Raw genomic sequence first — 26,407 nt, 5'->3', positions numbered from 1 at the left:
TATGATGACATACTGTGTGTGTGTGTGTGTGTGTACATACTTGTCCTTGTTGTGTATTGCAGAGTGTCTGATGACGTCCTTCTTATACACACTGCTGTAGTCACACTCCTCACACTTAAAGGGCTTGTTCCCCTGATGGTTGAACATGTGCTCCTGTTAACACCGCAGAGACAACAGGCTCTTACCATTCCACTGTGGTTATTACAGAAAGTACAGTGAACAGACAAGGCCTGAGATACAAGAGAACAACTGAAGACTGACTCAATGATTGAAGAAACAAAGTCATTATTTTGCAATAAAGACTAATGACCTGCTGCTGTAATGAGGGCTATGTACAATCAGTCAGTAATCCAGTCAGTCAGTCATCCAGTCAGTCAGTCAGTAATCCAGTCAGTCAGTCAGTAATCCAGTCAGTCAGTCAGTAATCCAGTCAGTCAGTCAGTAATCCAGTCAGTCAGTAAACCAGTCAGGCAGTCAGTAATCCAGTCAGGCAGTCAGTAATCCAGTCAGGCAGTCAGTAATCCAGTCAGGCAGTCAGTAATCCAGTCAGTCAGTCAGTAATCCAGTCAGTCAGTCAGTAATCCAGTCAGTCAGTCAGTAAGCCAGTCAGTAATCCAGTCAGTCAGTCAGTAATCCAGTCAGTAAACCAGTCAGTAGTCCAGTCAGTCAGTCAGTAATCCAGTCAGTCAGTCAGTAATCCAGTCAGCCAGTCAGTAATCCAGTCAGTCAGTGAGTGAGTCAGCCGTACAGTGCCTAGTGAAAGTCTACACGCCTTGCACAGAAAATATAATCTAAGGGATTACCACCCCCAGACCCACAAAAAAATATATAAATCGACCTGTGGCTGAATCTAGTTGATGATCCCTGGCATGTCTTCACACCCCAGAGGTAATAGTTGGTGGTAGAATGTTTGGCAGCCATTTAAAAAAATCAGCATTCATGTACAGCAATATTCAAACTGTGTCTGATTTTCAACCGTATTTAAAGTAAGGACAGAGTGTATCCCTCTGGAACACTCCACACCTCCTGGAAATACATTCTGCTGTGTCTTTGTCATTAACATTTGTGTAATTGTCCCACACAAAAAAAGTTAGGTTTTGGTATAACTCTTTCCATGGACTTTGCTCCTTTCATATTTATTTTGATCCTGACAAACTCCCCAATCCCTGCCGGTGACAAGCATACCCATAACATGATGCTGCCACCACAAGCATAAACATAACATGTATTTATTTGCACCAAAGAAAACAAGTGATAGACAACAATACAGATAAAATAAAAAATTAAAATAAAAAAAACTGTGTGCAGGTTGGAAGCCCAAGGGCTTATATGAAAACTACACCACAAAACGATATACAATACATAGGTACAAAAAGAAAACCGGTTTGTTAAAACAGATGAGAAAACCTACTAATTATAAAATATATAAATGAGTTGATCAGTAATCACAGATAAAATGTTTGTTGTTGTTTTGTTTACATGTGTGTGCGTGAATGTGAGTGTGTGAGAATTAGAGATTACTGAGTAGTTTGGTTCATCAGGCTGACCCCCAGTCTTCATGGAGGAGATTACAGAGTAGTTTGGTTCGTCAGCCTGACCCCCAGTCTTCATGGAGGAGATTACGGAGTAGTTTGGTTCGTCAGCCTGACCCCCAGTCTTCATGGAGGAGATTACGGAGTAGTTTGGTTCGTCAGGCTGACCCCCAGTCATCGCTTGAAGTTTTTGAGGAATGATGATGTGAAGATAAGAATTCCAGAATATGGTTCCTCTGTATCTCATAGAGAATTGACTATGTGAGGTGTGGCAGTGGGGAGGGTGAAGGTTATCACAGTCTTGTGTTATATAGATGGATGTCAGAATTAACCTGGAAGAATCCATTGAAGGGTTTAGGTAAACTGTCTGGGAGGTATGAGTATTTGTAGATGAAAATGCATAATTGTCGTAAATAGACAAGATATTAAGTTTCTTAAACAAAGGTGCAGATGGAGCCAGGTAATTAGAGGAGGTGGCTAGTCATACACATTTATTTTGTATGATGAGTAGAAGGCATATGTTCTGGCCCAGACAATATTACAGACTTAAGACTTAAGAAGCAAGTCTGATGAACCAAACCACTAATCTTTCTGATGATACAAACATATTTCCTCACTTTGCTGCAGACAAATTGAATATGATCTTTCCAGGATAACTTTTCATTACTTAGAACTCAGAGGAATCTAGTGGATATGACTTGTTCCATTTCATTCTCACCAATTAAGATTCCCACGCTTTTAAAAAAGTATTTGTTTTTATACAATATTTTTTATTCTTACTAGTGAATAAAATACTTACTTTTAAAGATAATGTGTTTATCTGGAACCATTCAGAACATTTGGCCATGCCTGTGTCGGCTTCATTAAATTAGTGAATCAAAATTATTGTGTGATAAAATCAAATTGGTTTTCATCAGCAAAGAGAATGGGAGGTATGGTAGAAGACACAGCAGCAAGGTCATTGATGTGAATTAGGAATAACAAAGGTCCAATCATCCAACCCTGTGGGACGCCACAGGATATCTTGGCACTGGTAGATGCACAGCCGTTTGCACAAACACAGTGTTCTCTAACACAGCTATATAAATAATTATATTTATAATTATGAAAAATGTAATAATGCAATTTAAAAAGTAAGCATTTCATGATCAACTGTGTCAAATGCTTTGGACATGACGATGCCACCACAATACTTGAAAATACAAAGGGATCAACATCATTGCATTCACTCCACATAGAATCTAATCAAATATTTTTTTAAATACTTTGTAAACAACAGGTGTTATCTGTCTATGCCCCTTTTCCAACAATGCACAATTAAGATAAAGATGCAAACATATATATATATTTTTTTTTTTTTGAAATAGTGATACGAGGAATAACAATAACGAGTAAAACTAAGATGGATATATACAGGAAGTACCAGTACCAAGTTCCCGTGAAAAGAAGGAAGCATGAATAAAATTTTCAAAAGTGACTACATGGCAAATAAATGTACTTTTCGGCTTAAAATAAATCCAATCCAACACATCAGAGTGAAACCCTCTGTATTTCCATGTGCCAGCATCATGTTATGGGTATGTTTGTTACCGACAGGTACTGGGGAGTTTATCAGGATGAAAATAAATATGAAAGAAGCAAAGCTCAGGTTAAAACGTTAGAGGACAACATGCCTCAGTCTTTTGAAAACTGAACCCTGGGATAGAGTTTTATTTCTCAGTGGGATAATTATACACATTTAAAATGCCAAAGACACACCAGAATGGCTTTCTGAGAGGTGTGGAGTGTTCCTGAATAGTCCAGTATTGGTCCTGATTTAAATCTGCTTGAAAATCATAAACAAGGTTTGAATATTGTTGTCCATCAATGATTCCCAAACAAATGCATTGTGCTTGATCGATTTTGACAAAAAAACAATGAATATATGTTGCCCTAAGAGTTTGTGCAGAGTTGGTAGAATCTTATTCAAAATGACTTACAGCAGAATTTGTTGCCAAAGGGGCTTCTAATTTGTTACAAAAAAAATGTGCTTAAAAAATTATAATAATTATATATATATTTTGTCTTTCACTTTGAAAATATGGACCAGGTTGTGTAGATCTGTAGGGTATATAAAATAAAACCTATTGAATCCCTTTTTATAAGAAGAAGAGACTTGCCTGGGCCAAGAAACACGAGCAACGAGCATTAGAACATTTTATGGCAGCAAAATATGACAACGGTACAAGGGGTGTGTAGACTTTCACTAGGCACTGTACAATTGACTGACCGGCTGACCGTCTGACTGGCTGACTGGACTGTATGCCGTCGCCCAACTCACCTTGAGCGAGGACCATCGTTTGCAGCGGTAGTTACACTGCAGGCATTTGAAGCACTCTGGGTCGTTTCCTTGGTGAGAGTCAACGTGGAACCTCAGGTCCTCCTGGGACAGGAAGCGAGAGCCGCAGATCCAACAGCTGTGAGGCCTCAGGAGCGGCTTCAGAGACTTACAGTACCTAACAGAACAGACAGGGAAGAGGTCCCTAAAAGCTTCATAGCTCATACAGTATTTTATATCTCTGGATGACGCAGAGAAGACTGACAGGCTTATAATACCATCTAGAGGATGCAGGGGATGAGGTAGTCAAGGTTTGGTTGTGAGAGCTCTTTCTGCAGATAAATCATTTACAGATTTTTTATACCTTTTTCACACTACAGAGCAATGCTGAGCTACCTGCACTGCATGGCCTGGTTACACAATCATCACATCTGCTGGAAAGGACCATTTGAAAATACAAATATTTTTGCCAGCACACTTGCAGTACAGTTGGGGCCCTCCCAATACTTCAACAAGGGTATATAGCTGTTGAAAGAATTCAGTGAGAAAGAAAGCTCCAGGTGTCAGTAATAATATGAAACGGAGTCTTACTTGCGGTTCATGTACTTCTTGTATTTCTTTCTGATGAACCGCTTGGAGGGTCGACCACGTTTCCTTGGGAAAAGCTCCTCTGGCCTCCCATTGGACGACGGGTCTTTGTTCTCAGAGTCCGATTGGCTGATGCCGGCTTCCGCTGTGTTTCCATTGGACAAGGGACCTGGGCCGTTTCCCAGGCCTGAGGAACTGGCCTCCTCCGAGCCTTGAGGATCCACACTCCCTTTAGGCTTTGACGTCCCGTCTGCTACTGCTTCTGGATACATACAAAACAAGAAGTTCATGCCCTGATAGCAAACCTATTGAATAAGATCATTCAAATGAAAGACAAACGGCTTTTCAGCTAGAAAACCTTCATATTACAATGGACAGATTATTCAGAAAAACAGAGGTGGTGCATGGCGTAAGTATTTGTGCAGTATATGATACCCACCCTTGCCGTTGTAGCTGCCCTCTGTGTAGGTGAACTTCCTGGGTCGTCCCACCCTGCGTCTGGGGCGGTCTGTGGAGGAGGAGGAGCAGGGAGGGGGGACAGGTTGTCGCAGGAGAGCAGGCTGCCTGCCCCTACAGTCCTCATCTGCTGGGTTATAGTCACTGTCCTCTGGGGGGGGGGGGGAGAGAGTGAGTGTGTAAATCCCAAATCGACTGCTAGCCCCTAGGCGCAGATCTGAGAGGGTTGGATATGGGGCTGTGGCAGTCATCACATCCCCCCCCCCCCAGCCGGTTATTGTCATGGAAAAGACTGCCAGTCTCGCGGTAATTGACAGCTAATTAGCATAAACACGTTTAGAATCTTCAGGCCTCCATGCATTGGCTACAAGCCGCTGATGTGCACCTTTAGACTGTCGATGATTTGAGAAAGTCTCAAAAAAAGCTTGTGCTCTGTTCCTTGCCTCAGGCTGCACCCGCTGTTCTCTCATCAAGTGATCATATTTTCACCCATCAGACTATTGTCAATTTAATCTCGTCTTTACTAATATGTAAAATTAGTCATGTGTAAAATAATGATTTAGAAAGGCCCATTATCAGATGGGAAGGAACAGGGGAAGGGGCAAAAATACATGTCATCTGTATGCAATGGAATTGGAGCCACTTCCCCGCCAGTACGTTTTTCCACTCATGTCGGGTAGGCTACTCTGGTAATTTTGCAGCACAACAGGTGATATTCCGCCCAAACTCTGCATGCCATGGGCTCTCCAACCTGTTCCTGCAGCTATCCAGGGCTACATTTGGGAAACCAAGGCGAAATCCTCTGATCAGGAACATCGATAGTAACATGTTTAAACAACGCAACATATTTCATTAAACTGTTGACAGCCCCTCGCTCTGTGTGCTGGAGAAAGGAATGAAGGAGAGAGGGGAGGAGATAGAAACTACGTTTTTTTTATTTTATTGTTTTTATTTAACTAGGCAAGTCAGTTAAGAACAAATTCTTATTTTACAATGACGGCCTACCCCGGCCAAACCCGGACGACACGGCCAATTGTGCGTCACCCTATGGGACTCCCAATCACGACCGGTTGTGATAGAGCCTGGAATCGAACCAGGGTCTGTAGTGACGCCTCTAGCACTGAGATGCAGTTTAGACCGCTGAGTCACTCGGGAGCACAGTGGGAGCACTTTTGACTGTCCAGAGTGCATAAGAAGATATTACCGTGATCACGTAGAATTTTACTGCAGGCATGACTCATGACTGCCGGTGTGGCAGTAATATGGTCACAGCAACAGCCATAGTTGATGAGCAAGTGATGACAGTGGATCAGTGAGTGAGTGAGTGAGTGAGTGAGTGAGTGAGTAACTATCTGCTTTTGCCTAGTGACAATGCATTTCTGTAAAGCACAATAATTGATCTAAAATGACAGGGATCTCCACGGACTGTACCTTCAGGGTCATCGATGGCCCCAGCGTCTACGATGTCATCGTCCTCTGGCTCCTCGGGCTGGGGCTCTGGTTTCACCTCAGCCTGCTGACGGGCCAACGTATCACTACGCCTGGGCCGACCACGACCACGCTTCTTAGGAGGGGGGCCACCTGGAAGTAACACAAACACCATCAATCAGCTAATCAAATCAAACTTCCTCTTTGGCGGCAGAGCGCTTGTTCCATAAATGGTTTGTATTAGTCAATTTTTTTTCTCCCTGGGGGATCAATAACGTTTAATTCCAATTAATTCAGCTGGGGATAAATAAAAGGTTCATTCTAATTAATTAGGCTGAGGATCAATAAAGTTTGATTTGAATTCATTTCGTTTCTGTCCTCACCTCACCATCGGGCGGCGCACAATTGGCCCAGCGTCGCCAAGGTTAGGGTTTGGCCGTCATTGTAAATAAGAATTTATTCTAAAAGGTTAAATTAAAAAAATACATCTGTAATTTCCCCCTTTTGGATGATGAATACAGTTTGTTCGATCATATGTTTATGTCTTTCTTCCATCTAGGTGGGATGGGGCTACTGTACCTGTGGGTTTGAAGTGCCTGTCTCTCAGCTCTAGGTGGGATGGGGCTACTGTACCTGTGGATTTGAAGTGCCTGTCTCTCAGCTCTCTCTGGGTGGGATGGGGCTACTGTACCTGTGGGTTTGAAGTGCCTGTCTCTCAGCTCTCTCTAGGTGGGATGGGGCTACTGTACCTGTGGATTTGAAGTGCCTGTCTCTCAGCTCTCTCTGGGTGGGATGGGGCTACTGTACCTGTGGGTTTGAAGTGCCTGTCTCTCAGCTCTCTCTGGGTGGGATGGGGCTACTGTACCTGTGGGTTTGAAGTGCCTGTCTCTCAGCTCTCTCTAGGTGGGATGGGGCTACTGTACCTGTGGATTTGAAGTGCCTGTCTCTCAGCTCTCTCTGGGTGGGATGGGGCTACTGTACCTGTGGGTTTGAAGTGCCTGACTCTCAGCTCTCTCTGGGTGGGATGGGGCTACTGTACCTGTGGGTTTGAAGTGCCTGTCTCTCAGCTCTCTCTAGGTGGGATGGGGCTACTGTACCTGTGGGTTTGAAGTGCCTGTCTCTCAGTTCTCTCTAGATGGGATGGGGCTACTGTACCTGTGGATTTGAAGTGCCTGTCTCTCAGTTCTCTCTAGATGGGATGGGGCTACTGTACCTGTGGATTTGAAGTGCCTGTCTCTCAGCTCTCTCTAGATGGGATGGGGCTACTGTACCTGTGGATTTGAAGTGCCTGTCTCTCAGTTCTCTCTAGATGGGATGGGGCTACTGTACCTGTGGATTTGAAGTGCCTGTCTCTCAGCTCTCTCTAGATGGGATGGGGCTACTGTACCTGTGGATTTGAAGTGCCTGTCTCTCAGCTCTCTCTGGGTGGGATGGGGCTACTGTACCTGTGGATTTGAAGTGCCTGTCTCTCATGTGGTTGATGAGGGTGTCTTTGGAGACGCTCTTGTAGGGACACATCTTGCACTTAAACTGCTGAACGATCACCACCTCCATCATCTCCTCCAGTTCAGCCATGGTGTGGGGGACAGCGACCCCTGGTCCGCTCCCAGCCCCCTCCTCCACGACTGGAGCCCCAGACCCCCCCACCACGCCGCCCTCCTCTCCCCTGGAAGGCCTCTCCAAACTGGGTGACCATGGAGGTTCGAGGGCCTCTTCCATCTCAGGCTCCGGGTGGTAGGAGTAGGTCCCACTGCTACTGATGTAAGGGCCAGGCTGGCTCTCAGAACACTCCATAGCCTCTGGATGATCTGCTGAGCCTGAGTCTGCTGTGTCTGCCTGGGGGTGGTGGTGGTCTGCGGTGTCTGCCTGGGGGTGGTGGTGGTCTGTGGTGGAACCCTCGCCTTCTGGGCCAGTGCTGCTGCTGGTGGTCTCCATGTAGTGGGAGTGCTGAGGCTGCTGCTGGTTAGAGTGCTGTGGTTGGTCTGGGTCCTGGTTCTGGTCTGAGTTCTGGTCTGGGTCCTCTCCTTGCCCTTCCTCAGCCTGGTATTGGTAACATCGTGGCTGTTCCGAATCTGCAGCCCCAGACTCCATATACTGCCGCAGGGTTTGGTGACTCTGAGAGTGGGAGTTGGAACAACCGGGCTGCTCTGAATCTGCAACCGCAGCCCCGGACTCCACATACTGCCGCAGGGTTTGGTGACTCTGGGAGTGGTTAGACAGAGTTTGGTGACTCTGGGAGTGGTTAGCACTGCTGCTGCTGTCGATGTAGCTCCGAGAGTGGTGCTGCATCGAATCCTCTTCCTCGTCCCCGGCACACTCCAGGTACGCCCCCGTCCCCGCGCTGCAGTCCACCATATAATGGGTGTGTCGTAGGCGGGCAGGGGACGAGGGGTTGGAGTCGGGGGCACCGCTACCACTACACTCCACGTAGCCCCTTAGGTCCTGGCCAGAGTTTTCGACTATACCGTACTCAGGGAAACGGGACCGGACGAGGGAGCGGGAGGAACGTGTCTGGTCGGGTTCCTCATCGTCTACATACGAGGAGGAGGACTCTCCAGTCTGGTTAAAACAAAATCAAACTTTATTTAAAATGCATTTAAAAATCACAACACACTCCACCATAAAACAATGGAATGAAAGATACCACCCCCCCCCAAAAAATACAGAAAAGCCTTAAAGGTGATGAAGATAAAAACAAGCATCAAAAACAGAACATAAAAAGGATGTGTAAAATAACAATACAATCATTGATTTAAAAAAGCCAAGCAATTATTATTATTTTTTTTAAACATACGTTTTCAAACCTCAACTGAGTGTGTCCCTCATACCTGATCAGGTCCGTCCGCATCTCCACCGCTACACTCCATGTACTGGGACGCGTGGGAGTGCTGAGGCTGGCTGTCCTGGTCCTCATGGTCTGGGTAGTGGCCGGAGTGAGAGTGACTCCCAGAGGGCTGGTCTGGATCCAGGTTATCTTGCATGTCATAAACATATCAATCAAATAAGGGACAGCACTCACTTGAAAATCTTTATGAAGCCTTTCTTTAGTAAAAAAAAAACATGACAAAGACCAAACACGGGCATAGGTTGCATGTGTCATACCCTGCATGTCCCCCTGGTCGTGGCAGGTGGAGGTAGGACCCTCTCCCAGAGCCTCGATGGCGATGCGGTGATGGCTGGACAGAGCCGAGGACGACATGTGGGCTACCATAGGGGCCCCTGGAAAGAGATGTTGTGTTCCCATGAAAAAACAAAATGTACTTTCCTTTGTACAACGTACTGGCTGCTGAAACATTGGTTCTCTAAATAAGAGCTTCCAAAACATTTTGCACTCAGACACCCCCCCCCATTCCAGCATTGGGGAACATTCTGCGACCCCTCCCTGCACGGGCCACGTCTATTTGTATGGGGGCACAAGTTCTGTTCATGACACAAACTGTTTACCACTCTCTTGTTGGTGGAGAAAAAATGTATCAGGTTTAAATCTAATTTCTTTCAATTCTACATATTTTGTCATGGGGTGCAGATAAAATGTTGCCGTTTTAAAACATATTTCCTGTAATATACACATTTTGCCATGTATTATGTGTTCATGTGATATTTGAGTTACTCAAACATGTCCTCCCCCTGCCGACCCTTTGCCACAGTTTGGGAACCACTGCTGTAAACCCGTTTGGGAACCACTGCTGTAAACCCGTTTGGGAACCACTGCTGTAAACCCGTTTAGGAACCACTGCTGTAAACCCGTTTAGGAACCACTGCTGTAAACCCGTTTAGGAACCACTGCTGTAAACCCGTTTGGGAACCACTGCTGTAAACCCGTTTGGGAACCACTGCTGTAAACCCGTTTGTGAACCACTGCTGTAAACCCGTTTGGGAACCACTGCTGTAAACCCGTTTGGGAACCACTGCTGTAAACCCGTTTGGGAACCACTGCTGTAAACCACTGAAAGTAATATAGTGTGCTACTTGGAAGAACTAACAGATACAGTCAATACCAAAGAGGCCTCAGAGAAAAGCTCACCATCGTCTGGTCCTTGTAGTATCAAATACTGCCCCTCACTGGTCTCTGCAGCTCCGTCCTCTGCACTGGTCACTGCTATACATCCTGGAGAACAGTGATACATAGATATTGGCTGTGATGGACAGGTTACAGTGTGTGGTCAGTTCTCCACAAAGGAATCACACTAAGTCCTTTTTTTTTTTTTTTTTTACCTGAATGGTGTATTTGTACTCACATTGTTTGTTACATTTGTGTCTACTGTTCTATATATATATTTTCATGATTGCTAGGAATCAAATTTCCTTCGTGCGGGGGGGGGGGGGGGGGGGGGGTTTCATTCCCTCACCGTTCATGATGTCAGGTCCGATGGTGGACTCTATGATCTTGTCTATGGCTGATCCCAGGTCTGAGGAGGTAGAGGCTGTAGAGTCAGACACCATCATGCCCCCGCAGTCTGACACCGCTGCACTGGAGTGGACCATCACCTGTAATACAATATACGGTATGCCGTTTAGCAGACGCTTTTTTATACCGACTTAGCGACTTAGTCAGTGACATTCAACACAACTATTGGCCAAATCAATGTTAGGAAGAAAAAAGACAAGTGAGAGTGTAATACAAAAGTCAGGGCTCGAAATTAACTTTTGTCATTGATATCACTGGTGCTCCTAACTTCAAAAAGTAAGGAGCACCAGACAAAAAGTAAGGAGCACCAGACAAAAAGTAAGGAGCACCAGACAAATAGTAAGGAGCACCAGACAAAAAGTAAGGAGCACCAGACAAAAAGTAAGGAGCACCAGACAAAAAGTAAGGAGCACCAGACAAAAAGTAAGGAGCACCAGACAAATAGTAAGGAGCACCAGACAAATAGTAAGGAGCACCAGACAAAAAGTAAGGAGCACCAGACAAAAAGTAAGGAGCACCAGACAATATATATTTTTTAACTGCAAATGACTGTCCCTATTATTATTATTATTAAAGTGTCATCAGTTGTTCGCTTGATGTAGAATGCATCACAAGACAGTGGGCACAACAGAATTAAATAATAATTTAAATAAATTGTATTCAAAAGTGCAACTGAAAATCTATTTACTGTACAAATAAAAGGTCATTTGTTTTGGACAAAAAAATGTAACATACAAAACAGAACATTGATTGTATATATAAAAAAAAAGGCAACAGCTAAAATATTTACATAGGTGATTAAAACATAACCTTTATTGTATTTAACAGTGCAGCTGCAACTCTATACTGTTATCCATTACTGCATTCAGCTAACAGATAATAATACAAAACTATGTAGCTAATAATATTACATGTTGTAATAAGGTAACATGCTAACTATGAACTGATGCTTCATATTTATAAATATCTTAATTTCCTTCTTTTACTTTTAGATGTGTGTGTACTGTTGTGAATTGTTAGATATTACTGCACTGTTGGAGCTAGGAACACAAGCATTTCGCTACACCCGCAATAACATCTGCTAAATATGTGTATGTGACTAATAAAATGTGATTTGATTTACTTGGATAATGAAATAAAAAGGTTTAATCTCCTCTCACAATAACTAATCAATTTCTTTGATCGAGAATCTAGCAAAAAAAAAACGACTTGCTTTTATGGTTAGAGTAGGGACATCCCAATGATCCCGGATAGCACTAACCCTCTTCCCGGATAGTGTCTGCTATGGTGCCGATAATGTTTAACGGAAGACCACTCATTTCCATTTGTCAGGTTGATTTGTAATTCATAATTTTTCTGGGTAAGTAACATGGGTCTGAATTTGGTAAAAGCCATCTCCTCTGGCAATGCAGTAAGAAGTGTTAAATATAATCTCTAGCTCAGTTAGCTCTGCCTGTTGAACGGCATGGGCTGCCACCTGTTGACTGTCAAATATGGCCGGTAGCTAGGCTGGCCGGTAGCTAGTATGGCTGGTACCTAGGCTGGCTATGGGGGTCAACCAGGGTGCTCTTGAATATTAGAGATGCTCACCTGGGCCGACCCGGACACCAGGATGGACTGGGTTACGGTGGAGACGCTGGTGGACTGGGCCACAGAGGAGGAGTCTGGGAGGTGGACGGTGGCTCTGTGGTGGGTGACGTCTGTACTGGAGCTGGTCTCTGGTAGGAACGCCTGGAAACACAGAAACACACGTGAGAGGCAGGGAGATGGAGACTAACTGAAACGTATTACCAGAGACCCTACCGAGCCATTCAAACACTGAACAGTCTTTGGATTCTTGAAAAGCGCTTTATTAAAATGGATTATGATTATCATTGCAAACACACAGGCTTCCCTTGTATTACCATCACAGATTGAATGTTTATATCTCTTGTAGGATCTATCATGGTCCAAAAACAACAACACAGTTGTGAAAAAAGCACAACAAAGCCTATTCCCCCTCAGGTGACTGAAAAGATTTGGCATGGGTCCGCAGATCCTCAAAAGGTTCTACAGCTGCACCATTAAGAGCATATTGACTGGTTGCATCACCGCCTGGTATGGCAGCTGCTCGGCATCAGACCGCAAGGCGCTACAGAGTGTAGTGAGTATGGCCCAGTACATCAGGACCTCTATACCTGGCAGTGTCAGAGGAAGGCCCTAAAAATTGTTGAAGACTGTTTTCTCCGCACGGCAAGCGATACCAATGCACCAAGTTTGGAACCAACAGGACCCTGAACAGCTTCTACCCCCAAGCCATAAGACTGATAAATAGTTGTTCGGTTAGCTATTTGGTTAACTATCTGCATTGACCTTTTTTGCACAACCTTTTTTGACATACGCTGCTGCTACTGTTTACTATCCGTTACTGTACTCCTAGTTATATGTACCTCATATTCCTGCACATCGACTCGGTACTGGTACCCTGTGTATATAGCCAAGTTATAGTTACACGTTGTGTATCAATTATTACATGTTTTACTTTTCTATTATTTCTCTATTTTCTTTCTCTGCATTGTTGGGAGGGGCCCGTAAGTAAGCATTTCACTGTTAGTCCACACCTGTTGTTTACCAAGCATGTGCATGTAACAAATACAATTTGATTTGATGTTGAATAGCAATAAAGTTTGATGACTCTGAACAGTTCACATAGTGTTGTTGTTCTTACCAGGATACCCTCTGAGCTCTGTCCCACGTGGCAGTCCGACTCTGGGGCCTGGCCATGGTGACCGTGCCCATGGTGACCGTGCCCATGCCCATGGCGGTGCTGGCTGTGGTGGCGGGAGGCGTGTGGTGCAGCTGCGTCGCTGCTGTCTGCAGACATGGCCTCCGACGACTCCATGCCCATACCGCTCTCTGACGGCTCCTCCATCCCGGACCCTGATGGACCCACATCACTGCTGCTCTCCACCTCTATCTCCCCTTCCATCTAGGATATAAAATAATATGGTCATTAGCTTTTACAATAGAACTGCATTTTCCTCAGAGGGAACGTCAGTTCCCCCCCCCAAATTTGTCTTGTTTTAGTAATTTAGCAGACGCTCCTTTCCAGAGCGAAATACAGTAGTGAGTACGTACATTTTCATACTGGTCCCCTGTGGGGAATCAAACCCACAACCCTGGCATTGCAAACACCATGCTCTACCAACTGAGACACACAGGACTTATGAGTGGCACATGTTCAGTGTGAGGGAATCAAACCCACAACCTTGGTATTGTCAACATCATGTTCTAACCCTTGAGACATCTGAGCTCTAACCCCTTTTTTAAAATGTATTTTACCTTTATTTAACTAAGCAAGTCAGTTAAAATGATGGCCTACCCCAGCCAAACCCTAACCTACACAACACTGGGCCAATTGTGCGCCGCCCTATGGGACTCCCAATCACAGCCAGTTGTGTTGCAGCCTGGAATCGAACCAGGTCTGTAGTCTGTAGTGACACCTCTAGCACTGAGATGCAGTGCATTAGACCACTGCGCCACTCAGGAGCCATCCACACTACAGCGACATCAGTTGAGACAGACATGATGATGGATACCAGTTTAACTATCATACATGTATTCATTATCAATCTTCTGACATAAGACTATTCATTCACAGGGAGTGTACTTTTACACAAAATTTACCTTTTATTGGATATTGATTATACTTATTTTGAAGAATTGCAGATTATTGCAAATAAGATAAGGAGTTTCTGTAGAGTAGTTTTTGTGAGGTTCATTAGAGATGTTAGTGTGGAGGTAAATATTACGGACACTAGATGGAACAGACTGTATTGGAGAGCTTGCTAGCTTCATCGCTAACTGTAACTGCTAACTGTTAATTGCGCTGGAAGTGGTTTACTTCTTCTTTGCACATTGGCGACCTTGAGAGGCAAATATACTATCTAGTAGCTAAACTAGTAATAGTAGTTTTTCTGGGAAGACAACAAGGTTAGTTAGCCAGCTAACTAACTCTCGGACAAGCCGTTCAGATCCTGCTAATAAACCTGCTAACATGAGGTTGCACATCAACATGCAACAAGGTCAGTGGCATAGTTATATGCTTCGTTGTTGGAATAATAGCGCAAAAAAACATTATATGTTGACAGCTCTAACTAAACACAACTTGAGTTCAGCGTGTAGCTATCAACGACCCTTCTTTATGATTTAAACAGGCCTAGCTGCCCTCTCTCCTGCCTGCTCTGCGAGCCCACTTTTTGCATTCAGGCATTCTAAAACCTACTAAGGCGGAGGGACCTCGAGGGCCTCAGCAAAAACAGACCGTCCAACGTCCGTCCCTGAAGAAAATTTTATAAATGTATCTATACAACACGAGATTCCTTGAGATTTTTACTTACTGTGTATTGCGAGTTAAATTTGTTTATGACTTAGTAGACACGCCAAACTGTATAAGAAGTTGTACGCGATAATTGCTTCTCCATTCTAGTCGGGCGCCATCAGTATCTCCTCACTTCCTGTTTGACCGACCGGATCTTATTTCTCTGTTTTGTTGAAAAGTGGAAGCTGTTTTAAAACGTGCTCCTTGTTTGTTCATGATATTAATGGCAGGTCTTAAATCTAAACGATTAGTTTCAATAGAGAACCGTATGGGAAATTACAGGACTATTGTTTCCAGATGAAGACGTATTAGATAATTTACCAACGATCGGCGTACTGGGCACAGTAACAATATCAATTGTAGCGCGAACATGCTGCAATGTTTCGGAAAATCAGTAGTTATGGCTACAAATGTTCTACTATAGTTGTAAATAGTAGCTTGATGTTTGGTTAGATGATACAATGTATCTATTCACATCATGGCAGTGGCTAATAACGCTGGATGTTGGCTCAGTCTCTCTGGCTCTGTCTGCTGTGTGGAATTTCAACAAAAAAAACAGGCATAGCCTTATTTCAAAGAATTTTACTGAGTTACAGTTCATATAAGGAAATCAGTCACTTTAAATAAATTCGTTAGCCCAAATCTATGGATTTCACATGAGTGGGAATACAGATATACATATGTTGGTCACAGATACCAAGAAAAAAAAGTAGGGGCGTGGATTAGAAAACCAGTCAGTATCTGGTGTGACCACCATTTGCCTCATGCAGCGCAACACATCTCCATAGAGTTGATCAGGCTGTTGATTGTGGAATGTTGTTCCACTCCTCTTTAATGGCTGTGTGAAGATGCTGGATATTGGCAGGAACTGGAACACACTGTCGTACACGTAAATCCCAAACATTCTCAATGGGTGACATGTCTGAGTATGCAGGCCATGGAAGAGCTGGGACATTTTCAGATTCCAGGAATTGTGTACAGATTCTTGCGACATCGGGCCATGCATTATCATGCTGAAACATGAGGTGATGGCGTCGGATGAATGGTATGACAATAGGCCTCAGGATCTTTCCACGGTATCTCTGTGCATTCAAATTGCCATTGATAAAATGCCATTTTGTTGTCTGTAGCTTATGCCTGCCCATACCATAACCCCACCGCCATCATGGGCCACTCTGCTCACAACGCTGACATCAGCAAACCGCTCACCCGTACAATGTCATACACATGGTCTGCGGTTGTGAGGCCGGCTTGGATGTACTGCCAAAATCTCTAAAATGACTTGAGGCTTATGGTAGAGAAATTAAAATCTGATTGTCCCCAGCACAAGGTGCACATGTGTAATGATCATGGTGTTTAATCAGCTTCTTGATATGCCACACCTGTCAGGTGGATGGATTATCTTGGCAAAGGAGAAATGCTCAGTAACGGATGTAAACAAATTTGTGCCCAAAATTTGAGAAATAAGCTTTTTTGTGTGTATGGAAAATGTCAGCTGATCTTTTATTTCAGCTCATGAAACATGGGACCAACACTTTACATGTTGCATTTATAGTTTTGTTGTGTGTTTATGCGGAACCTCATTGTGTTGACAGCAGAGAGGAAGACAGCTGCACAAGATGATTAGCTAGCTACATGGTTACATAGACAATAACTGATGATGAAGTGCTATTTGTTTATTGAATTTTCAGTTCTGTTTAAATACAAAACATTGATTTACATACAAAATAACTTAAGTGAGAGATACGATGGTGGGCCATTCAGTGCAAAATACATGGCTTTTGAGCCAGTTCAAAAATATTAAATAACTCTAAATAAACACATGGTATTGTTGAACACAAAAATAAAACCGAAGAGCAATATAAATAAATATAAACTCACGTCTCATCCAAAATATCTGTGCCAGGGAGACAGGTTAAAGCCACAACAGATTTTGAATCGGTTCTGCTGGAGCTGTGGTTAAATCTCTCTGGACCCTAGTCTAGGTCAGATGACAGGAACCTGTTAACTCACACACCGTTCGAAGGAAAGTACCTATTCTACTGTTGGTACATGGAAGGTGGCCAATAATTTCACAATTTTACAAAGCACAAACTTTGGGGTAACGTTTCAACTTTCCAAACGGCACTGCATAAACACAAACCGTACCTTAAGCTCTCGTCGTCATTCTCAAGTCGCTCTGGATAAGAGCGTCAGCTAAATTACTTTCAATGTAAATATATAAGTTGGCAAGACAGCACAAACAGATCTGGGACCCTGCTCTAAGAGGCCCTATTGAAAGGGTTCTTCAATCTTCAGCCCCCTAGTTAGGAGTCACTACAGTTCAGGAGATCGTACTTCACATATCCCACACGGTCCACCTGTCTCTTGGAGTTCATTCGCCAGTAGAAATGTTCCCGGCAGAAGTAGGAGTTGCCTAACAATACAAACAATCACAAGGATTAATCTTCTTTCATGTGTTGTGTGTTTAGTACACGTGATGGTACACAGCAGTGTGAAGTGTCTTGTTGTCATGGTTCCAATTACAGGAGGCTGGCTGAACGTCCCCATTACAAAAAAAAGGATCCACCCTAACAACTGGAATAATCCATGTACATCCCCTTATCAAAAATATAAACTGTCAGTTTGCTGCAATACTTATGCTGTTTCTTATCAAAAGCCTACGGTGTGAGTGGAGGAATATAGTTGAATATTTACCCTTGAATTGGAACACATCATGGGAATCAAGGGGGACTCCTCCAAAGACCATGTCTGTGAAGCGAGGATATCCCTTGTCGATTTGCTGGTCCTCCACATCCAGCCTGTAAGGATCAGACACATTTGGTTTGGTTATTACAACACAGACCTACCATTACAGTAAATAGTTATACATCTAATCCTTCACTGAGTTCTACTGATCCACTTCTAGTCACATTTGAGGTTGTTTTGCTGTATGAAAAGAGAATACAGCTAATAATAGTCAATGCATACATTTCTAGTATGCGTGTGATCCCTTTGAAACTTGAACCCAGAACCTTATCTCAACACCCTGTCCTCCCATGTGAACTCGGGATTGACTCACCTCCAGTAGTTCTCTCCATTGAAGAGGAGCACCTTGCCTTTCCCTTTCTGCAGTGCTCCCTCCACCTTCTCTACAGTGGAGGACAGACCCAGTTTCTCAATACTGCGGGGTCCCAGGAGACTCTGTCCTGTATACACCCAGAACCTGGTGCCTGTGGGACAACAGAGACAAAGGTTAGAGTGATGTGGGGCGGCAGGTAGCCTAGTGGTTAGAGCGTTGGGCCAGTAACCGAAAGGTTGCTAGATTGAATCCCCAAACTGACAAGGTAAAAAATCAGTCGTTCTTCTCCAGAACAAGGCAGTGTAACCCACTGTTCCTAGACCGTCATTGTAAGTAAGAATTTGTTCTTAACTGACTAGTTAAATAAAAAATGGTGTTTGTGTGTATGTATATTCTGTTTACCTGAGAAGAAGTAGATTTTCTTGGTCGCAAGGTCCTCGAAGGCCGTGTCAACGACGGCTGGCACAGCTGGCCACCTCTTAGACATGGAGAACGGACCCTTCAGGCCAACATCAGTCTTGCTCGACAACCTCCAATATTGCCTATTGGATTCAGCAAAAAATATCACAATTATGAATTTAGCTACATTCTAACGTTATTATTTACATTGTAAGATAATGGGCTACACTGTTAGAAGAAATGGTTTCTAGAAAGAACCAACAAGTGTTCATTAGCTCTAATGGACGTTGTGGTGTAGATGTGCTTAGTAGTAAGAGGGGACTCCAGCGGGAGGAATATGTGAACCATGGCTCGTTTATTTGCATTCTGTCCTGTAATCTCTCCATTAGCCCATAACTCTATCCTGTTTCTCTCTCTGGTTCTCTCTCCATTAGCCCATAACTCTATCCTGCTTCTCTCTCCATTAGCCCATAACTCTATCCTGTTTCTCTCTCTGGTTATATCTCCATTAGCCCATAATTCTATCCTGTTTCTCTCTCTGGTTATCTCTCCCTTATCCCATAACTCAATCCTGTTTCTCTCTCTGGTTATCTCTCCCTTATCCCATAACTCAATCCTGTTTCTCTCTCTGGTTATCTCTCCCTTATCCCATAACTCAATCCTGTTTCTCTCTCTGGTTATCTCTCCCTTAGCCCATAACTCTATCCTGTTTCTCTCTCTGGTTCTCTCTCCATTAGCCCATAACTCTATCCTGTTTCTCTCTCTGGTTATATCTCCATTAGCCCATAATTCTATCCTGCTTCTCTCTCTGGTTATCTCTCCCTTATCCCATAACTCAATCCTGTTTCTCTCTCTGGTTATCTCTCCCTTATCCCATAACTCAATCCTGTTTCTCTCTCTGGTTATCTCTCCCTTATCCCATAACTCAATCCTGTTTCTCTCTCTGGTTATCTCTCCCTTCTCCCATAACTCAATCCTGTTTCTCTCTCTGGTTATCTCTCCCTTATCCCATAACTCTATCCTGTTTCTCTCTCTGGTTATCTCTCCCTTATCCCATAACTCTATCCTGTTTCTCTCTCTGGTTATCTCTCCCTTATCCCATAACTCAATCCTGTTTCTCTCTCTGGTTATCTCTCCCTTATCCCATAACTCTATCCTGTTTCTCTCTCTGGTTATCTCTCCCTTATCCCATAACTCAATCCTGTTTCTCTCTCTGGGTATCTCTCCATTTGCCCATAAAAAATTGTCCAAGACCCCAGCCACCCTAGTCATAGACTGTTCTCTCTGCTACCTCACAGCAAGCGGTACCGGAGCGCCAAGTCTAGGTCCAAGAGGCTTCTAAACAGCTTCTACCCCCAAGCCATAAGACTCCTGAACAGCCAATCAAATGGATACCCAGGCAATTTGCATTGCCCCCCCCCCCCCCCCCCCCTTGCGCTGCTACTACTCTCTGTTATTATCTATGCATAGTCACTTTAATAACTACCTACATGTACATATTGCCTCGCTATTGTTATTTACTGCTGCTCTTTAATTATTTGTTATTTATTACTTTTTTTAGGTATTTTCTTAACAATGCAGTTAAGAAAATACCTAAACAAATTAATAATTGGTTAAGGGCTTGTAAGTAAGCATTTCACTGTCAGGTCTACACCTGTTGTATTCGGCTCATATGACAAATACAATTTGATTTGAACTCTTGTGCGCGCTTAAAGGGGCACACACCCATTTAACGTCACACCCCTAAAAAAGGTTGCACTGTTGAACCGCAAAGAAACCTTTTTTTTTTTTTTACCAGTGTAAAGGTTGCTCACCCATCCTTGAAGAAGTGCAGGTCTCCATCAATTTCTGTGATGGTGTCGAATTTGTTAATCTGGCAGGGGCTCTGGGATGGGTCCACGGGGTGTGTGGTGGTAGTGGTAGTGGACTTAGTGGTAGGGGTGTCAGGCTCGGGCTCATCGCTCGGGTCAGGGCTTGTCTTGGATCCTGGGTGGGAAGATATTGGAAATTAATGCAATGAAATGAAATGAACAACACTTAATTATAGTATTTTTTTGTTTCATTGCCATCTGGTCTCTGTGGTGATATAGGGAAATGCTATGTTGTTGTCTGTATGTTGTGTATCCTGTATGATCACATGACTTTGCAGCCTGGTACCAGCCCACTTGGCAAAAACTGGCTGAATTAACATTGTTTCTACGTAATTTCAAACCCCCCAAAAATGTATGTGATGACATGTCAATGTGCAAAACTGATCGGATTTGCAAAAAATCATCAATGTAATGGCATTTAGTATATTTTTTCTCCCCACCCAACTTTTAACCTAAATCTAATGACCTGGTGACATTTGCTGTTGATTTCACGTTGAATTCACAGTTAGATGTAAATCAAAACTGGACGTTAAACTGACGTGTCTGCCCAGCGGGAGGTCTGTTTGTCACTCAAGACAGCACAAACACATCTAGGACCGGACTAGTTATATTGCATAATCAAGTTTCAAGTACAGTGAAATGCCTTTTCGAATCATGTCATATTGTGATAATATCATACCATAGAGATAGTGAATGCCTTCAACATCATCTTCATGCAGGGAGAAGTCTTTAACGTAGCTGTACATGGGATACATGAGGGCGTCTCTGATGTTGGAGTGGTCCAGACCCAGGGCATGACCAAACTCGTGGGCCGCAACCAGGAACAGACTGTAGCCTGAGAGAGGAGAGAGTGAATAGAAACATATCATTAAGTCAGCAGTGGTTTGCACCTATAGCCTGAGTGAGATCTGGGACCAGGCTAACTGGTAACAAACAGATCTGGGACCAGGCTAACTGGCAACAATCAGATCTGGGACCAGGCTAACTATCAACAAACAGGTCTGGGACCAGGCTAACTGGCAACAATCAGATCTGGGACCAGGCTAACTGGCAACAATCAGATCTGGGACCAGGCTAAATGGCAACAATCAGATCTGGGACCAGGCTAACTAGCAACAAACAGGTCTGGGACCAGGCTAACTGGCAACAGATCTGGGACCAGGCTAACTGGCAACAAACAGATCTGGGACCAGGCTAACTGGCAACAAACAGGTCTGGGACCAGGCTAACTGGCAACAGATCTGGGATCAGGCTAACTGGCAACAAACAGATCTGGGACCAGGCTAACTGGCAACAGATCTGGGACCAGGCTAACTGGCAACAAACAGGTCTGGGACCAGGCTAACTGGCAACAGATCTGGGATCAGGCTAGTGCACCTACTATCATACACAGTTTCCATACTATTGAGCTGGTTATGCATCCCCCTAGAACCATGCTGGAAAGGACAATGTGAAAGGAAATGATCTGACTCAGCGGTTCGAGTCGGCACAATAGTTTGAAACAGGTATAGATGCACTGGCGTTGTCTCTGACTGTCAGCCAGCAGTTTGTCTCTGACTGTCAGCCAGCAGTTTGTCTCTGACTGTCAGCCAGCAGTTTGTCTCTGACTGTCAGCCAGCAGTTTGTCTCTGACTATCAGCCAGCAGTTTGTCTCTGTCAGTCAGCCAGCAGTTCCTCTCTGACTATCAGCCAACAGTTTGTCTCTGACTGTCAGCCAGCAGTTTGTCTCTGACTGTCAGCCAGCAGTTTGTCTCTGACTGTCAACCAGCAGTTTGTCTCTGACTATCAGCCAGCAGTTTGTCTCTGACTGTTAGCCAGCAGTTTGTCTCTGACTGTCAACCAGCAGTTTGTCTCTGACTGTCAGCCAGCAGTTTGTCTCTGACTGTCAGCCAGCAGTTTGTCTCTGTCAGTCAGCCAGCAGTTTGTCTCTGACAGTCAGCCAGCAGTTTGTCTCTGACTGTCAGCAAGCAGTTTGTCTCTGACTGTCAGCCAGCAGTTTGTCTCTGACTGTCAACCAGCAGTTTGTCTCTGACTGTCAACCAGCAGTTTGTCTCTGACTGTCAACCAGCAGTTTGTCTCTGACTGTCAGCCAACAGTTTGTCTCTGACTGTCAACCAGCAGTTTGTCTCTGACTGTCAACCAGCAGTTTGTCTCTGACTGTCAGCCAACAGTTTGTCTCTGACTGTCAACCAGCAGTTTGTCTCTGACTGTCAACCAGCAGTTTGTCTCTGACTGTCAGCCAACAGTTTGTCTCTGACTGTCAACCAGCAGTTTGTCTCTGACTGTCAGCCAGCAGTTTGTCTCTGACTGTCAACCAGCAGTTTGTCTCTGACTGTCAACCAGCAGTTTGTCTCTGACTGTCAGCCAACAGTTTGTCTCTGACTGTCAACCAGCAGTTTGTCTCTGACTGTCAACCAGCAGTTTGTCTCTGACTGTCAACCAGCAGTTTGTCTCTGACTGTCAACCAGCAGTTTGTCTCTGACTGTCAGCCAGCAGTTTGAGTCCGCACGGTAGGTGCGCTGACGCTGTCTATATCACTCACCCCTATCTTGGCAGAAGCCCCATTTCGTGTCTGTGTCAAAGTTGCTGGTGGTAGCGCACCACAACCTGCCGTCGTCCCGTCCCTCGCTGGTGCATGAGTCAAACTTATTTCCCAGGAAGACGAAGGGGAAGTGACACGGTTCTCCCTCAGAGTTTCCACCAATCACAGCCGTATCTGTCATAACACAGACACAACACTATTAGCGAACATGTGTCACTGACGGCAGGCTAGTGATTCATGTATGTGTGACAGCGATCAGACCTGGGTTCAAATACTATTTAATTTTAGCTGTACTCGTTTGATTTTTCTTGGTGCAATGGAATCAATATATAGGCCCAAAACCACACCCATTTGCTAATCCTGTCAGGCTCCGTCAAACACTCAAAATATTTGAAATATAAAGAATACTATTTGAACCCAAGTCTGGTAGTGGTGACAGTGACACTCCCTCACCTCTGTTGGGACAGAAGCCATATTTCTTATCCTCGTCAAAGTTGTCTGTGGTGGAACACCAGCGGTATCCATCACTGCGACCTTCCGTCGTGCAACCTTCATATGTCTCCCCGAGAAACACAAAGGGGAACACACATGCTTTGCCGTTGCTGTTTCCGTCGAATGTGTACAGAACTGTGTGTGTGTGTGTGTGAGAGAGGGAGAGAGAGAGAGAGAGAGAGAGAGAGAGAGAGAGAGAGAGAGAGAGAGAGAGAGAGAGAAAGAGAGAGAGAGAGAGAGAGAGAGAGAGAGAGAGAGAGAAAGAGAGAGAGAGAGAGAGAGAGAGAGAGAGAGAGAGAGAGAGAGAGAGAGAGAGAGAGAGAGGGGCATATGATTAGAGGCATGTCATAGCAAACTCTGTTAAAAATACTTTCTGACCAATCATTCCTCTCAAGTATTAACTGTCAATCTTACGTTCACTTGGACAGAAGCCAAATTTCTTGTCTCTGCCGAAGTCGGCTGTGGTGGCACACCAGGGCAGGTTGTCAGAGCGCCCCTCTGTGGTGCAGGTGGAATACTGCTCGCCCTCGAATAAGAAAGGGAAGTGGCACAGAGCACCCTCTGCGTTGCCATAGCTTGTCTTCACAACTGGAACAAAAAGGTTATGTTTTTATTAGGTGAAATTGTGAACGATAGCTATGTCCGACATTATTAAATACATCTAATTGACCAATAAAATGGTTCAAGGATTGCAGCTAAAGGATTCAACCCTACAGATTGATGTTGAGATGTTGGCAGAGACATATAATTCATTTCAATCTCAGTCAAGCAAATGCTTAAATTGGACAGTAGGGGGAGTCATAGCTCCATGAAATACTGACTGCCTGACTGAAACAGCCAGGATTGACTATACACCTCCATGCTTACCTGCTCCTTTGCCGAGGGTCCAGTTTTCGTCGTCGTCAAAGTGGGCGTCTCCCTGTATGCCCTCACCAGGGGGGAAGGCGTGGGCCAGAAGGCCGTCCTTACCATCGAAGGGGTAGCCGTCTCCATGATCTGGAAATGAACAAGGCATTGAATGAATGGCATTCATTTCATGCAGAGTCGGGGGCCAATTCCATTTCCGTTTGGTCAATTCAGTTCCTTCCTTTCATGTTTCTTCAATAAAGATTTATTTGAATGTCTACTCTTCAATTTAGAGATATGTTTTAAACGTAAATGTTCTGGGAGGCTGAGGCTGTTTAATTGTTGCTGTCAGATAATGTGGTACATATTGCATAGCCTGGAATCCAAAATGATACGCTCCGTTTCACTGAAGTGAAACAATGGGTGAAACAGAGCGTCTGTTTGGATCCCAGGCTGCATACAGTGACCGCAGCCCTTGTTACCTGCTTTTCCAAATGACACCATGATGTCGGCGGTGCCGTCGAAGAGTCGCGTGAAGGTGAGAGGGGTGACGTCACTCCATACCTTGAAGGCCCTGGCGAAGGCATCGTCTATCAGAGAGGCTCCCATGTCTGGAGAGTAGTTCAGGATCCTAGAGAGGAAAGCAAGATAGTACGGTCAAACTCACTATGCAGTCAACATCCACAGATTCAAATAGATAGGTAGGCCATTGTTTTTGCAATGCGCTATTTGCACACCATTTCGGGTATCTATTGCCAACTCAGGTCTGTTGAGGCACAGCATCTGACATAACTCTGGAATGTGCTTTCTCAGTCAGGAAAAGGGTTGTAATGATAATACATGCATCTCATTACACTTAGCTACTGGGCTAATGAATATACATGAACGCAACAAGAGGTATTAGGAGCATAACTCTGTGCAGTCTTTAGGTTATTTTATCCCATCTTCCACCATACCTGTACGTAATGGCGTGATGATCCCATTTCAGGTCCCCCTCGAAGGTCTGATAGGAGCGTACATCAGGGACCCCGCAGCGAGGTGCCTTCATGGCTGCTACCGTAGACTTGTCCAACTTCCCTGTCTCCTCCAACCCCATCTGCCTCTGCATTCTCGTCAGAGCCTTGGAGGTGGTAACCATGGACTGGAAACCGCTGCGGCGCTGAACTTCCATGTAGCCAAACCTCTTCAGGTAGCTCTGGAGGTAGGAAATAATGAATACGATGAGATTATTTGATAATTACATCATTGCAAATTCATGAAATTAGGTCAATTTATAATACATACATGTCTGCTCCAGGTAGTTCTGATGATAAATTACGATGACTAGATTTTCGCAAATTATGAGATTATTGCAAATCATAAAATTAGGTCCAACTATGCAGAATTTAGTGTCCCGTTAGTTTGATGTAATCCATAACATTGAAACATGAAGACGTTGGACAATAACCCATATTTCTTTATTGACTATAAAAGGAATCTCCCACCCTCACGTCATGTGTTTTGTCTTCAGAACAGAAAACAGGACAAATGAAGCATCTGTTCATAGACATAGATCAAATCTCTATTTATCTATTAGTTACTCACGTCTGCCAGCTCCATATCCGTCACGTTCTTGAGGACATCTCCAGGGAAAGTGACAGACACAGACTTCTTCAGGGGAACGCACCATCCACTCAGCATACACATCCCCAACACAAACAAAGCCAGAACTCTTCTCATGGTGAGACCAAAGGTAACAGAGAAGATGCAAGAATGTGCCGGCTCTTGTTGCTGTTCAATCTCTTTGTTGTGGCTGGCTCTTTTGAGACTAGTTGTCGTTCTCCTTTGTGACCTTGGTGTTTTGGGTTCAGTATTTATGCTCTCAGTATTTATGCTCTCACCCTCTTACACCCCCCCCCCCCCCCCCCTCCCACCTCTCTCTCTCTCTCTCTCTGCCTATACCAGTCATCACCAATCCCACAGGGACAAGGCTTTATGTTATTGTTCAGGGGTTTCCCAAAATGTACTAATCTACACATTTAGCCCAGTACATCACTTCCTAACAATGAACCCTTTTTTTTAGCTACATTTCTGGTGAACTATTTGACAAATACTATTAGGGAAATGA

General features: G+C 44.3%; 2 protein-coding genes across 6 annotated transcripts in view; both read right to left on the bottom strand.

The window, feature by feature from the left end:
• The window catches only part of znf335 (zinc finger protein 335), a 34,485-nt gene extending 19,224 nt beyond the window's left edge, over nt 1-15,261 (bottom strand). For 4 of the 5 annotated variants that reach the window (XM_071373104.1, XM_071373107.1, XM_071373105.1 and 1 more), the window contains exons 1-13: nt 15,109-15,261; nt 13,437-13,697; nt 12,320-12,460; nt 10,671-10,809; nt 10,346-10,429; nt 9,424-9,540; nt 9,150-9,295; nt 7,767-8,880; nt 6,325-6,474; nt 4,877-5,044; nt 4,441-4,699; nt 3,853-4,027; nt 41-153 (exon numbers count right to left, since the gene is read on the bottom strand). In XM_071373104.1, the coding sequence (XP_071229205.1) occupies nt 41-153; nt 3,853-4,027; nt 4,441-4,699; nt 4,877-5,044; nt 6,325-6,474; nt 7,767-8,880; nt 9,150-9,295; nt 9,424-9,540; nt 10,346-10,429; nt 10,671-10,809; nt 12,320-12,460; nt 13,437-13,697 (2,867 nt within the window). In that variant the 5' untranslated portion in view covers nt 15,109-15,261. The remainder of the gene's footprint in view (nt 1-40; nt 154-3,852; nt 4,028-4,440; nt 4,700-4,876; nt 5,045-6,324; nt 6,475-7,766; nt 8,881-9,149; nt 9,296-9,423; nt 9,541-10,345; nt 10,430-10,670; nt 10,810-12,319; nt 12,461-13,436; nt 13,698-15,108) is intronic. The other variant, XM_071373106.1, reaches the window with a different exon arrangement.
• Nucleotides 15,262-16,750: 1,489 nt separating this feature from the next.
• Nucleotides 16,751-26,145, bottom strand: mmp9 (matrix metallopeptidase 9). The gene is made up of 13 exons (XM_071373109.1): nt 25,885-26,145; nt 25,257-25,495; nt 24,783-24,931; nt 24,322-24,450; nt 23,869-24,042; nt 23,416-23,589; nt 22,963-23,136; nt 21,100-21,255; nt 20,364-20,535; nt 18,553-18,692; nt 18,151-18,301; nt 17,787-17,890; nt 16,751-17,505 (listed from the first exon to the last, which is right to left on the bottom strand). Exons 1-13 carry the CDS (start codon nt 26,017-26,019, stop codon nt 17,396-17,398), a joined length of 2,007 nt encoding a protein of 668 aa, XP_071229210.1. The 5' UTR covers nt 26,020-26,145; the 3' UTR covers nt 16,751-17,395.
• Between the last annotated feature and the right edge of the window lie 262 nt (nt 26,146-26,407).

Source organism: Salvelinus alpinus, chromosome 28 (assembly GCF_045679555.1).
Source record: "Salvelinus alpinus chromosome 28, SLU_Salpinus.1, whole genome shotgun sequence".
Lineage (NCBI taxonomy): Eukaryota > Metazoa > Chordata > Actinopteri > Salmoniformes > Salmonidae > Salvelinus > Salvelinus alpinus.
The sequence above is the reverse complement of the archived record's forward strand: the minus strand, read 5'-3'. Positions and strand labels throughout refer to the sequence as shown.